This window comes from Pelodiscus sinensis, chromosome 14 (assembly GCF_049634645.1).
Source record: "Pelodiscus sinensis isolate JC-2024 chromosome 14, ASM4963464v1, whole genome shotgun sequence".
Lineage (NCBI taxonomy): Eukaryota > Metazoa > Chordata > Testudines > Trionychidae > Pelodiscus > Pelodiscus sinensis.
In genome coordinates, this window is record NC_134724.1 from 32,186,261 (window position 1) to 32,199,503 (window position 13,243).

Consider the following 13,243-nt stretch of genomic DNA (forward strand, 5'->3'; position numbering starts at 1 on the left):
CATGAATTGCTCAAGAGACACCGTGACTGAAAGCTGTAATACAGACTATAAACATTTCTCCAAGAAAAAATAATTCAATAGGCTTTTCAGTGCAATAATCTGCCCATAAAAAATATGCGCTAAATAGTGGCGCATAGCACTGTCTCCATCGGTATTTCTACAACTAATACAATTAAATAACTACATGTTAAAAAGGGAATGAAAAATCAGTCTTTCATTCAGAAATGTGTTATAAAAAGGGGAAGAGTAACGGATCAGTTCGGGTTAGCAACACTTTTCGTTAGTTTCTTATGATAATAATTGATTTGAGAAATAAACTAAATTTGAAATATTTTGTTGTGCAGAATGGTACGAAATTAGGTACGAAAATGGTGTAATGGTACGAAATGGTGTAATGTACCAATCTATTTAAAATATTTCTTCAGCTCCTGCCAGTTTCAAGATTAAGATCCCAGCTAAATTATGCCTTTCTTTTCTCTCCAATAAATACATTAATAAGGTTCAGCTATAGATGTCACATGTAGACGTGGGCACTTTTCTTGCACCTCCACATAAGTTTGAAGCGTAAATAAAGCATCTTGGCAAATAGGGACTAACAAGATATAAAAAACACAGTCTGGTTTTTGTTTCAGGGGCACCAGACTAACACGGCTACATTTCTACCACTATTTAACAAGATATAGTGACGCGTCACTGAAATACGCCCCAAGTAATTCGTGAGCTAAGATTTAACATACTTGAGGGAGTTTGTCTGAGTTAAGCGCAAGGCGACAAATACTTCATCACAGGGGGGGAGATTTTAGTAATTACCACGGAAGGAGAAAGTGTCCTTCGGAAAGGAGCGCGGGCTGGGGGCCTGTCTGCCCTTCCGCTCTCTCAGACAGGCAGTAATCATCTCTGGCTCGGAGAGCGCTGAGCTAGGAGGGCATCTCGGACCAGGTAAGCCGGGAGGGAACAGCTACTTCTCGCCACGGGGAAACCTGAATCAGAAAGAATCTTCGTGCGGCGCGCGGCGTTCCGCGTTCCATTGTTCACTCCCGGCCAATACGTTCGCTCCCTCTCCCTCGCTTCCAATCGCCTCTGGGGGTTGCTCCGGCGGCCTGGTGAAGTCACTGCTCCACCCCCTCCCTTCAGCCTTGGGCTGATGCGTGCTGACGTCATGCTGCGTATGGGACAGGGCAGTCTCCACTTTCTAACTCCTCCAGGCTGGAGGAGTTAGTTAGCAAACAGCAAGCGTTAGGCAGGCATCCTGCTCCTTCTGCATCATAACACGTTGCACACATCTCTTTCTGCATGGTGGATATTATTTTTCATTATCCTTTTCTGGGTGCTATGGGGGATCATTCAAAGAGTAAGTTGATCTTTGGTCTGAATAGTAATTTTAAATATTTTACTTGAAACGTTAAACTGGTTCTACAAGTGGTTTATTTACAGAGATAGTTTTAGAGAACATTCTTAAAATCATGCCTTTTTAAAAGCCAGGATTATTTTTGCTCTTTCGCAATCCATTGCCTTTTCTTATTTTTTAAATTAAAGCTATTTTATCTTGCTGTGTCATGCTTTCAGGCTGCAGAATTCGTTGTTTCTTTTTTATGTTTAAAGAATAAATATTTTCTTGGGGTTTGCTCTTTGCATGTCTGTTATTTTAATAGCTACAAATTAGTAATTAATTATTACTATATAAAATAAGAAAAATTAAAAGAGGGAAAAAGCCTAATTTTTTAAAAAGGTATAACAAATACAGATGAAATAATCAGCTGACAGAGTTCATCTGGTTTTCCATTGTGTTTTAATAAGTACCCGTTCTATATTTTCCAATCTTTATCATTGTAGTTACACCTACCAATTGCTCCTGTAAAATCTTGCAGTTCAGGTGACTGTAAAATTAACTATATGGAGAATAGCTGCTGCAGTTTATCAATTTCACCTTTTCTTTCTTTTCATTGCCTGAACATTACTAGAGAATGTCTCCTAATTACGAATGCCTCTGTGATTGCAGTCCTTCGAGACAGTTCTGATTAGAAATGATATGCCTCCAGTATACGTTCTAAATTTCCTCTGCTCATTTCTACTGGTAGAAAAGCCCGGAATTGCCATGTGTGTGGGCTGTGGGAGTCAGATCCATGACCAGTACATCCTGAAGGTCTCCCCGGACCTCGAGTGGCATGCAGCATGTCTCAAATGCGCTGAATGCAGCCAGTACTTGGATGAAACCTGCACTTGTTTTGTGAGAGATGGCAAGACATACTGTAAAAGGGATTATATCAGGTGATTCAAAAGCTCTTTATCCATTAAAAAAATTTTTCTTCGACCCATTTCTTAAGAGTTAATTTCAAAGAGCTCCCCATCTGTGAAATCGTATCTCCTCCGGCTTGCTAAAGGAGGGAGTCAGTACTTCTGTGATAATGACAAATGCTATTCCTGTTTATTCGGCTTCGGAGACAGGAAGTTATTAACAATTGATACAACCAATCATATTAATAAATAATAATAATAATAATTAATAATAAATCACCGCCTGTCGGCAAGCAATAAACAGGATTGATCTGCACACTCCCTAATGCCTGTTTTAGAACAATGTGGACAAGGCAAAATTTCTTATTGAGCCCGATCCCTCTTCTCGAATTGGATCAGACTTGTTAGGAAGAGAGCAGAGGGGACCCTCTGGGTTTCTCAGCCGGAGTGGTTAGTTCCTGGGGAGGGTGAGCTGGCAACAGTGGGGTGAGGGTCTAGCTTCATGGCCCTTTCTCTTCCTGCAGGTTATTCGGCATAAAGTGTGCGAAGTGCAAGGTGGGATTCAGCAGCAGTGATTTGGTGATGCGAGCCCGGGAAAATGTGTATCACATCGAATGTTTCCGCTGCTCAGTCTGCAGCCGCCAGCTTCTGCCCGGGGATGAGTTCTCTCTACGGGACCACGAGCTGCTCTGCCGGGCCGACCACAGCCTGCTGCTGGATAGGAGCTCGACTGACAGTCCGAGGAGCCCCGGCCATTTACAGAGCACCAGAGGCCTGCATCTATCAGGTAAGGAGCAACAGACCTGCCGGGCGCTGGGGGTGTGAGACCATCGCCTCGTCCCCGGGCCAAGCTGTCCCGCACTGTACAAACCTATGTAGCTGTGGCTGCGAGGTGGCTGCATTGAAAGGTGCATGGACAATTTTCTGTCTAATTCGGTCTCTGTCTGTTAACGCTGCGGAGACGTTTGCATCTTTAGTTGTCCCTCTGAAATGGCGGTAGAAAATACATCAGTTATCTCCTTCCACGGCCTGCTGAGGCCTATGGGCTTTGGCCAGAGACTCCGCAGTGCTGAGGTGCTTGCTCCCTCCTGGAATCGCCCCCCCTTCTCCATTTAGGCCTCTTTCTTCTGCGGCTGGGGAGTGGGAAGGACTGGATGTTACAGGCCACTAGCCAAGGCAATGTGAGCTTGTGTGCACACTCAGGAGAGGGAGACTGGGCGAGATGCCGGAGTGGCTGGGGAGGGAATGGAAGGAGCTGCAGGCTGGGAGAGCGTTATACAGTCCTGGCGGCTGAATATTGCTACCTGTAGCTGCAGCCAATCCCAGCCAGCGCCCCTGGGATGGACTGGGCCGCGAGGAAGGAAGGCAGCAGGGAAGGGGAGAGGGACTGGGACAGCCCTGGCTGCCCAGGAGAGAAGGAGGGAAAAGCTCGAGGAAGGTGGCAGAGCCTGCCGGCCACCCAGCTTGTTCTAGACACCAGAGAGACGCCAAGGGACAAAAGAAGCGACCCCCCTCCCCCTTTGCGGGCCGGGTAGGAGCCAAAGAGCGTTGGGCGAGGCTGGTCTCCAGCTGCCTGCAGTGCTCCAGGAGGCCCGGCAGGGAATTTCAGCCCCACAGGACTGGAGGCTCCAGAGATGGCTTGTCTGGGGCGGGGGAGGGGCGGAGTCGCTCACACAGCGACCTTCATCCTTCAGCGAGCGCCCAGGGGCGAGCCCTGCTCATCCCAGCGCCGGATGCTGGCGCTCTGGGCTCTGCACAGGAGGATAGCAAGACAGATCTGCAGAGTCTGGCCCAGTTCCAGCGCCGGTCCCGTAAGGGGCGGGAGAGCAAATAGGTGCAGGATTTGCAATGGGCGAGGATCCATCCCGGGCGCCCGGAGCGGCCTCAGCCACAGGCCGGGAAGGCTGGAACTGCGGGACAACTCCAGCAGCGGGACCGGCGCCGCCAGCGTAGCCCGGCCTGCAGCGCGGGAGGTGGGAGAGCTGGAGCCGGGGCTAGTCCCCAGTTACCTGCGCGCTCGGCCGCGGCCTGGGAGTGGGGAGAGGCATATTGCGCACAGCCGGTGCCTGGGCCGCTAGGTCGGTCGGTGGAGCGTTTCCAGGAAGGGTGAGATGAGATTGGACTCATCTGAAAACAAAATCACGTGAATTTAAAAAGTATCGAGCTGCAAAAAATAAAACCCAAACCAAGCCCCCCCACCAGCGCCAGGCAGAAGCGAGATTGTCCCTCTGCTCGGGAAGAGCGAACGGCAGCAAGGAAGCGAGCCCGGCCTGCAGGGAGGGAGCAGGGGTCCCGCGAGGAAGGGGGAAGACCTGGCTTCGATTGTCTATTTTGAGGTGTCTTTGTGCTGGCTGGCTAGGGTCTGCGCCTGTCCAGATTATCCGGCGCTAACGCCGCGGGCTCTGTCCTGACCCGTTGGCTTGGCGCTGCTAATGATGTTTTCGAATAAATGTGAACAATCAGCGCTAACTAGAGATGGCGACAAGCGGCGTTTCCCCTTTGGGGGGTGACTTTGCCGCCCGCGTTACCGAGAACGAGGGAGTGTTTGCGCGGACTCCTGCCCGTCAGCTGCGTTAGGAGGGCCCCGTTTGCACGGCCCTGAGCGGCACCACCCGCCTCTGAGGAACGCTGTTGCGATCCCACAGCTGCCAGGGTAAAAAAGAAGCGCGGAGATTAGCGGGGAGGGCGACAGTCGCTGGCTTGTTAGCACCCCGGCCCTCATGATCCGTCTCTGCTGCGCCACGGGGCGCTGCTCCGGCACGGCCGCTCGCCCCGGGATCTGCAGGGCTGTTGGACCCAAGAGCTTTAATTCGATTCCCCGGGCTCCCGCTTTCGGCACTGGGCCGCTTTGGGTGGCCGGGAGAGCGGGGCCGCCCTGACCAGATCCCTGGGCTGCGCTTGACACAAGACCGAAAGGTGAAATGTCCCTGACCAGGGCAAATGCCCGTTTTGGAATAACTCGTATTGGGGGAGGGGAAGGGGTTTATTTGCCGAGGCTGTGACCCTCCCCCCGGCTTTTCCCCACACGTCTTGCTCTAACGAGTGGCTCGGAGCAGCCCCTTTCTTGCCCCGGTCCTTCCTAGCCGGGCCCACGCGCTCCCCTCCTCGCCCCAGTTTAGTGGCTCGTAGGGTGATTTTTCTCCTGCCTGATTCCGGTCATCCGAAGAAGTGGGCTGTGCCCACGAAAGCTCACGGTCCCATCTGCATGTTCTTAGTCTCGAAAGTGCTACCAGCCCACTGGTTGTTTTTAAGTGTATTCTGCCCAGACTAACTCGGTTACTCCCTGAAGCTTCTCACTTGTGTGTGTTCGTCCTGCCTGCAATCCGCGGCCCAGGGCCCGTCTCTGGGGGGCGGCAGGCAGCAGCTTCCCCTACCGCCGCTAGGTTGCGAAGTCCCCTCTCTGACCCCCGGCATTCCCTCACAGCTGCCTGCCTCGCCGCGTGTCTGACTCGCGGCCGCACACCCGGCTGGGCAAGCAGGAACCCTTCCCCAGCAGCGTAGCTCGGATCGCTCCCTGCCTGCCGGGGCTGGAAGGAGGCCGCTACCCGGCGTCCGGGTGCTTTGGGAATGGAGGAGGTGCAGGCCGCACGGGTGCAGAGGCGCTGGGCCTGGCCCTGGCAAGCTAATCTGCCAGGCCATTAGTGTAGGGGCTAAACTGCAGCCCCAGCGGGGTCTCTAGCAGGGATCCCGGACCCCGGCGTTAATCCCGTGGAGGCTGCACTGCGGGAGACGGAGGGAAAGAGGGGGCTGCCCGGATTCTCTGGCCAGACATCCCTCCCAAGGCTGCTGGGGCGCCCTGGGAAATGGCTCAGGCCCCAGCACTAACTGGAATTGGTTGTTTCCCCTCTCCCCGCTGCAGACTCCGTGCCCGGCCGCCAGCCCTCTCTCCGGCCCCATGTGCACAAACAGACGGAGAAGACCACCCGCGTCCGGACGGTGCTGAACGAGAAGCAGCTGCATACGCTGCGGACCTGTTACGCGGCCAACCCGCGGCCTGACGCATTGATGAAGGAGCAGCTGGTGGAGATGACCGGCCTGAGCCCCCGAGTGATCCGAGTCTGGTTCCAGAACAAGCGCTGCAAGGACAAGAAGAAATCCATCCTGATGAAGCAGCTGCAGCAGCAGCAGCACAGCGACAAGACAGTAAGCTCGGGGCATCTCTCCACCCGCCCGGCAGGGCCCATTTTGCCCAAGGGAACGTCTTTCCCTGCAATCCCCAGGACCCCGGCCACGGCTTAGGCCATGGCTGCCCCCACCCCCTCACGTGGGAACAGCAGGGGATGAAATCTCTGCGGGGCGCGTGGTGGCACAGCCATGCAGTGTTGGTACAAGACACCCTGGGCTCCACGCTCCTCTGTGGCAAATGGGCTCCCACAGGCCCGGCATCAGATTTGTGTGTGGAGTGAAAAAGTCCGACCCAAACCCCTTTGCGCTGCCTGCGTGTCGCGGCAGCACGTGCAGGCCCCAGGAGCGAGACTGGCTGCAGCAGTGACAGGGACCAGTCGTTAGCCGAGAGAAATGCCCCAGTCAAGACAAGAGCAGGCGGGCCCGGCGCTCTCGCCCCGTTACAAACGCTCTTCCAGCGCGGATCGTCCCGGGGCGCACGGAGAGCGCTTCGCTTGGAAGTGCCGCTGCGAGGGGGCCCGCGCGTGTCCCCGGGGAGCGATTTTCTCCTGGCAGCGTGTCGCTCTCGGGCCCTTGCTCAAAACGATAAATCGCTCGCGCGGCGCACGAAGCCCCGGGGCTTCTGGCCTGTTGGGAAGCCGGAGCATTGGCCTGGCCCTTGCCCGGGGCCCGGGGCCAGCTCAGTTCTGTGGCTGCGGTGGCCGGGGGCAGCAGGGGCGCCCGGAAAGGCGCTGAGAACGGTCCCTGGCGGAGACGTGACTCTCGGTGTCTGGCGGCGGCCTGCCAGCTCCGCGCGGCCGCGCTGACCGGATCTGCTGGCGCTGCAGGTTTCACGCGGTCAGACGAAGGGGTCCCCGCACCTGGAGGGGCCGGGGCGCTGGGCGGTCTCCATGGGGAGGCCATCGGGGCCCCGCGCCGACTCCTGCGGCCCACGCAACTTCCCAGACCGCGCCCGGGGCCGCAGGGACCGCCCGGCTTGAGCTTTGTTGCGTGTCTCCCCTCCAGAGTCTGCAGGGCCTGACCGGGACCCCCCTGGTAGCCGGGAGCCCCATCCGTCATGACAGCGCGGTGCAAGGCAGCGCAGTGGAGGTCCAGACCTACCAGCCGCCCTGGAAAGCGCTCAGTGAATTCGCATTGCAGAGCGACCTGGACCAACCCGCCTTCCAGCAGCTGGTAAGAGCCCCTCGGCTCGGCCCGGCCCGGCTGCGGGAGCGGGGCCCCTCTGTATTGTTCCCCAATCCCCGATGTCCCCGCGGAGCGTCACCCCGGCCCCGTTTAGAAGTTAGGAGCCCAGCTGCCTCCGGGGACCCCGTGAGCAGATTTCTTGGAGGAGGCGGGAAGGGCCCCTGACAGTTGCCCCGTGCCCGCAGGTGGAATGGCTCAGGCGCTCTAGGGCGCCCTTCCATTTCCCTGGGCACGTTTCGATTGGAAGTAGGGGAAAGGGCTGTGTCCAGGGGAGCTCAGCCAGTGCCGTCTGCATGCAGGCGCTGTAATGGCCCACTCCGGGCAGGAGCGAGGATCCACGGGCAGGGCAGTGTCAATGCAAGGAAGCCAGGCGAACAGTAATGATAGAAACTGGATTCGAGACAGGGACGTATTCTCGGGGCGTGCCCGTTTCAACAGGTCCCCGCGCTCTTTAGCGAGGGAACAAGTGTCCGTATTAGCGCGCACAATAAACCAGCCAGTTCCATCGCACTTGCAAAAAGGAAGGGAGCGAAATTCTGCGGGACAAATCAGCTGGTGTTGTATAAATGGCCACTGCGGTAAATAGCTGCGAGAGGACCGATCCGGATATTCTGACTCATTCCTAGTTAGACACTGAGATTCTCTCTAGACAAGCAAAACTGGCTGTGAGTTGCCTGGAAATCTGGGAGGATTTCAGGATCCGGGCGCTCTGGTTTTTAACACTACCCGGGCTGTGCTGACTTTTCGCCGTGCTGGGAGGGGAATCAGGCTTAGCGAAAGACGCGGCTGAGGCCCCCCGTTAATGTGCTTCTCCGATGTGACTGTGATGTTTTAGAAGATAATCAAAAATTAATCCTGTGTTATGTTTCGCTAATATAATGGAAAAGTGAGCTAGGAGTGCTGCGTGAATAATTAAACCATCATTTACTCGCATTGGAAGAGCGAATTGATGAAATATGCTGCACATACATCATCCTGTGATGTATGGAGCCAGCACTGCGCAACTTCCACTGGACCACTGCCTAGTCTGAAATTAACTTCGAAAAGTCTAGCCGATTTCTTAATGGGCTCTTCCCGTGGCAAAGGAATCCCCGGGGGCTGCATTAGGACTGTGCGACTGGCACCAGCGTTTGAGTTGGGGGATCTTTTTACCCCTAGTGCCCACCGAGATTCCTCAGAGGAGGGACAGTCTCTCTCCGACGCCTGGGTTCTCATTAGCTCCCTTTGTCTATTTAGTTAAATATCCTTGTACTTACCCTTAGTGCAAATAAGGATCGTTGTACTAACGATGAGATTTATTTTGCCAGCACAAGGCCTGCCTGGCAGAGGGATGTTATGGTTTGAATTTGGGCAAGAGAAGGAATTTGGGCTCTGCACGTTGTGTCACTCACCTTGTGCTAGCCCCAGGCTGTAGGTGTCTATGGAAATACCCTCTAACAAAGCTGGAAAGGATGGAAGGTTTCTTTAGCCAGGGGGCATCCCTGCTTGGATAAGTCAAGACTAGGGTTACAAAGAGCGTTTTTAAACACGTGCGCAAGCCCTCGAGGAGGCAGGGCATGCTGTATTTTAACTGGGGCAGGTGACTCCTAGCTAGTTTTCAAACCCTGCCTTTCATCAGGTACTAGAATATTTTTAGCAGCACCCATTTAAAACGGGTTATTTAACACGATTTTTAGAACAGCTTTTCCCTGTCTAGTCAAGGCAAGGATTGGGGGATCTGAATTCTGCCCACCTGGCTTTCATCCATCGTCCGCTCCCTTTCCTTTCCCCTCCCAGGTATCCTTTTCCGAATCTGGCTCCTTGGGTAACTCTTCCGGCAGCGATGTGACCTCGTTATCTTCCCAGTTACCTGACACCCCCAACAGCATGGTGCCCAGTCCTGTGGAGACGTGAGACAAGCACGCCCAGCGGATTTGGACTTTCGCATGCTCCTGCTCCCTGCATGAGACAAGCCCCAGCCGCAGGCTGGCCCAGAGCTCCAAACAAAACTTTAAAAATATTATTTAAAAACAAACAAAAATATGTCTTGACTGCCAAAAAGCACCAAGATTCTAGCTGCCTTCACCAAACCGGAGAGAGCCCCCCTTCTTTTCTGTGGATTTTGTTTCCCTCCCCCAGAGCAAAACTGGATTTACTAAAACTAGCCCCACATTCCGTACGGTGTCATAGTAGTTTCCTTGTGAGCGGGAAAAAGACTGGTTGGAAGCCAGTTAAATCATCTCAGCTCGATGTTGTCTTTTGAGTAGCCCTCTCCATCCCAGGTCCTGCCCTACTCTGCATTATCCATGACTTGAGAGCCTTGTCCTTTTTTGCGGGGGTGGGGGCCGAGGAATCCCCCCAAGCCGCATGGTTGCTGGAAACCATACATACAGAAACGAGACTTTTATTGAAAATGTTAATTTATGGACGGAGGATAGATTGCTTGAGCCGTTAAAGAACAAAAGTAAGTTATTGTTATTTATTGTCAGAGCAGCAGTTAATAGTGGGGTTAATATTTTGATTTTAATAAAAATGGCCTAATTGAAGAGCTCTACATGGTGTGTGTATTGCGACCCAGGTGAAGCATAAAGAGAAACCCAGCGTCAACAATCCGCCGAAGTAATTCTAAGGGACCATCCTTAAAAATAAAATTACTTCGAAATTACCATCCGGATTCAAAATGGTCAAACTACAGCGTTGGTTGTAGTCTGCCAGGGGCGGTCCGAGGCTTAGTTTACACGAATACACGGAGCAGCTAAAGAGCCATGTTGCTACAGAGCAGCCAGGAATCGTGAGATCATAAAACTAGCCACGTTTATCGAACCGCATTGTTTACAATGGTTTTCGTAGCAACGTGTATTTTAAAAAATACTTTTGTTGGAGATCGTGGTTGATATAAGGAGCAGAAACCTTCCCCCCAAAAGAATGGGAGCGTATAATTAATTTATTCGATATGCCTTCCTGCCTCCTAGCACCGCCTGTCTGATCACACAGGTTATTTTTAAATTAGAAAATAAAATTGCCAGTTTCAATTGAACCACCTTTTCCAAATCCCAGTCCAAGCTTTCCTTCTGCGCAGCGCCGGGGACATGTTTGTTTTCTCTGCAGTAACGTGCAGGATCTGATCTCCCTCCGAGCAGCAGCATTGAAAGGCTGGGCAGGGCTGCTTGTGCGGCTGCTTCTCTTTGCAGCTTCTTGTTGCAGCTCACACGCTATTGCCAGCTGATGGGCGTGTCCCCACAAAGCTATTAAGGGTGGCCCCAGAACTGGAGCCGTTTTGCGCTCACGTGCGATCCTGCGTTCGCGTTTGCAGGCAGCCTTAATCTGCGTCCTCCCCCACGAGGCAGTGCCCGAGTGTGTCCGGGTTTGACCGGCTTTGGCGGCGCCGGGCTCCTTATTCCCGGGGAACGTGACGGGCCGGGCTGCCGGTAGCAGTCACCTGGCCTCCAGGTTCGCCTGGGGAGGTGCGATCATTGGGCAGCGGTTCCCCTCCCCCCCCCACGCTTCCTTTCAGGGTCTCTCCCTGGTTCATGCTGGGAGCGAGGCCGACGTTAGAGCCCGGGCGTGTGAAGCGCAGTTAACCCAAGAACCAGCAGGACGGTCCCAGCGCCTGCGCCCCTCCCGCAGCCTGGTGTGAAGGCGCAGCCAGCCCAGCGCTTCCCATTCACACCGGGACAGCACGTGGGGCTGGTTATTCCAGTCGCCTCGCCCGCCCGGGCCGATCCCGCTCAGCCCCGTCTTGCAGCCCTGGCCCTGGCCCTGGCCCAGGCGCATTTTCACTGCTCCGTGGGGCAGCGGGCGGCGCGGGAGGAAAGCGGCCGCTGGCGGGGGCCGGGAGCCTCCCGCTTCTGCGGCGAACGGGAGCGAGGGGTTGCAGCTAAAGCCGCCAGGGCAGCCAGGTGTGCGCGCGTCAGCGCACAGCCCCGGCCCTAGCGCGCACCACCCAGTGCCCCTCCGCCGGCCTGGCCCAGCGCCGCTGCCGGGGCCGTAGCCAGCACACCTCGGTTCTGCTCTGCAGCCGCGTAACTAACCGCCAGCGCTGCAGGTTAGGTTTCAGCGGCCGGGCTCGCACCTCGCTGCCGTCTGGGGAACAGGCTCTGCGCCCGGAGCCGCCTACAGCCCCTTGTCTCCCTGCCAAGCGGTGTCAGTGAGCAACCGGGCCGCTCGCGAGTGCCCGGTGCGTCCCCAAAGCGCTCTGCTAGCGGGCTAAGCGGCTGCAGAAGCAGACCCCTTGCACTAGGGGCGGCCAGGGGAGAAGTCCGGGGGACCCCTCCCAGGGACTCGCCGGGAGCCAGTGAGTAAAATCCTCAGCAGGGGCCCCGGGCTCACGGGACGCCGCTCAGATCTGTCCCAGCAGCCGGGGAGCCCCGCGAGAGGCCGCTTTGTCCTGGCTGTCCCCGGAGTGGATTTGCGATGTGATCAATCTAGCTGCATTTATTAATTCTCCTGTCTAGACAGAGGCAAAGGCCGGGCGGCTCCTTATCTGGGTCTGGCATCACCTGCAAGCGATACACTGAAGGAGCAGCAGCCACCCTCCCTTAAGGCGCTGCTTGCCCCCCCGAGAACCAGTCTGGCGTGTCCTGCGTTTATTTTCTTTGCAGACCCCAAGGCGAGGGCTTCTCTGGGGCGGGGAGGGGCCCCGTTTGCTGCAATGGCCCCTGGATAGGCCGTGCCCAGGTCAGCTGGTGTGACATTTCAAACTCCGCCGCCGGCCGGCCCTGGCGTGTGTGTCAAAGAGAAACTCACTGGGGAGCGCAGGAAACAGGCTGCAGACCCCGCATGTCCACCGGCCCTGGGGCCAGGCTGCGAGCTCGGCTTCTCAGCCACAGATATTTAACCCTTTGGTGCCAGTTCTCTCCCCCGCCGGGAACCTGCCCCCTTGCCCAGGCAGGGCTAGCAGAGCCTGTCTCCAGCCCGCAGGGCGGTCACAGGGCTGGTCTTTGAGCGAGGGGCAAAGCTGGACTTTGCTAGAGGCGTGTCTGTGTGTGTCCCCCAAGGAGCCTCGCGGGCCAGCGGGGGCTGCAGGCCCGGGGATTCCAGGAGGCGGAGGAGGGGCGAGGAGGATGCAAAGGGCCAGGAATCTGGTTTTCTTCTAGTTCCCGAGGCACTTTGCCTCTAATAAGCGCCCTTCTCCCGGGTAGGAAATGGGGCTGCAAACTGGAGATAGGAGTCTAGATCGGCGCGTTAATAAGGACCAGGCTCGCCGCCCAGCTGCCTGTCAGACAGAGCGCTTGGGGATCCCGCCTCACTAACCCAGGCCGGCTCAGCTCTCAGGAGGGGGCTGAGCGAGCCAGGCCTTCCCGGGGCACAGGCCTCACCCCCCACAGGGCGCCCCGAAACTCCGCCCTGTGGCTGTTCCTAGGGCGGGGCAGGCGGTGCTGCCCTCACGCTGAGCGCTGGAAATCGTAGCGCAAGGCAGCCGGGCAGGCCTTACCAGAGGGGAACTGAGGCAGCCGCCTCAGGGGCCAGACTGGGGGGGGGGGGCACCACCAGGACCCAGAGGATTGAGACTTTTCAAAGTTTTGGCCCAAGCGAGGGGACCTGGGGGCGTCATTTGAGCTCCCCCCCTCAGGTGCCAAAATGGTGTGGGCTGGGCCTCAAGGCAGTGGCCTCTCCCCGCCTGCGGCAGCCCCATACGCTGGGTCATTCCCGGCCTTCCTGGGCTCTGCCCGGGAGGCTGCAGGGCCCCACCGAGCTAGCTGCGGGAGGGCAGCAGGGG

At 56.0% G+C, this 13,243-nt stretch overlaps 1 protein-coding gene across 1 annotated transcript; it reads left to right on the forward strand.

Moving 5' to 3' along the window:
- The first annotated feature begins 1,218 nt into the window (after nt 1-1,218).
- ISL2 (ISL LIM homeobox 2) lies at nt 1,219-10,070 on the forward strand. The gene is made up of 6 exons (XM_006126240.4): nt 1,219-1,351; nt 2,079-2,268; nt 2,760-3,022; nt 6,095-6,378; nt 7,366-7,533; nt 9,322-10,070. The coding sequence occupies exons 1-6, from the start codon at nt 1,294-1,296 to the stop codon at nt 9,436-9,438; spliced, it is 1,080 nt and encodes a 359-aa protein (XP_006126302.1). The 5' UTR covers nt 1,219-1,293; the 3' UTR covers nt 9,439-10,070.
- The last annotated feature ends 3,173 nt before the right edge of the window (nt 10,071-13,243 follow it).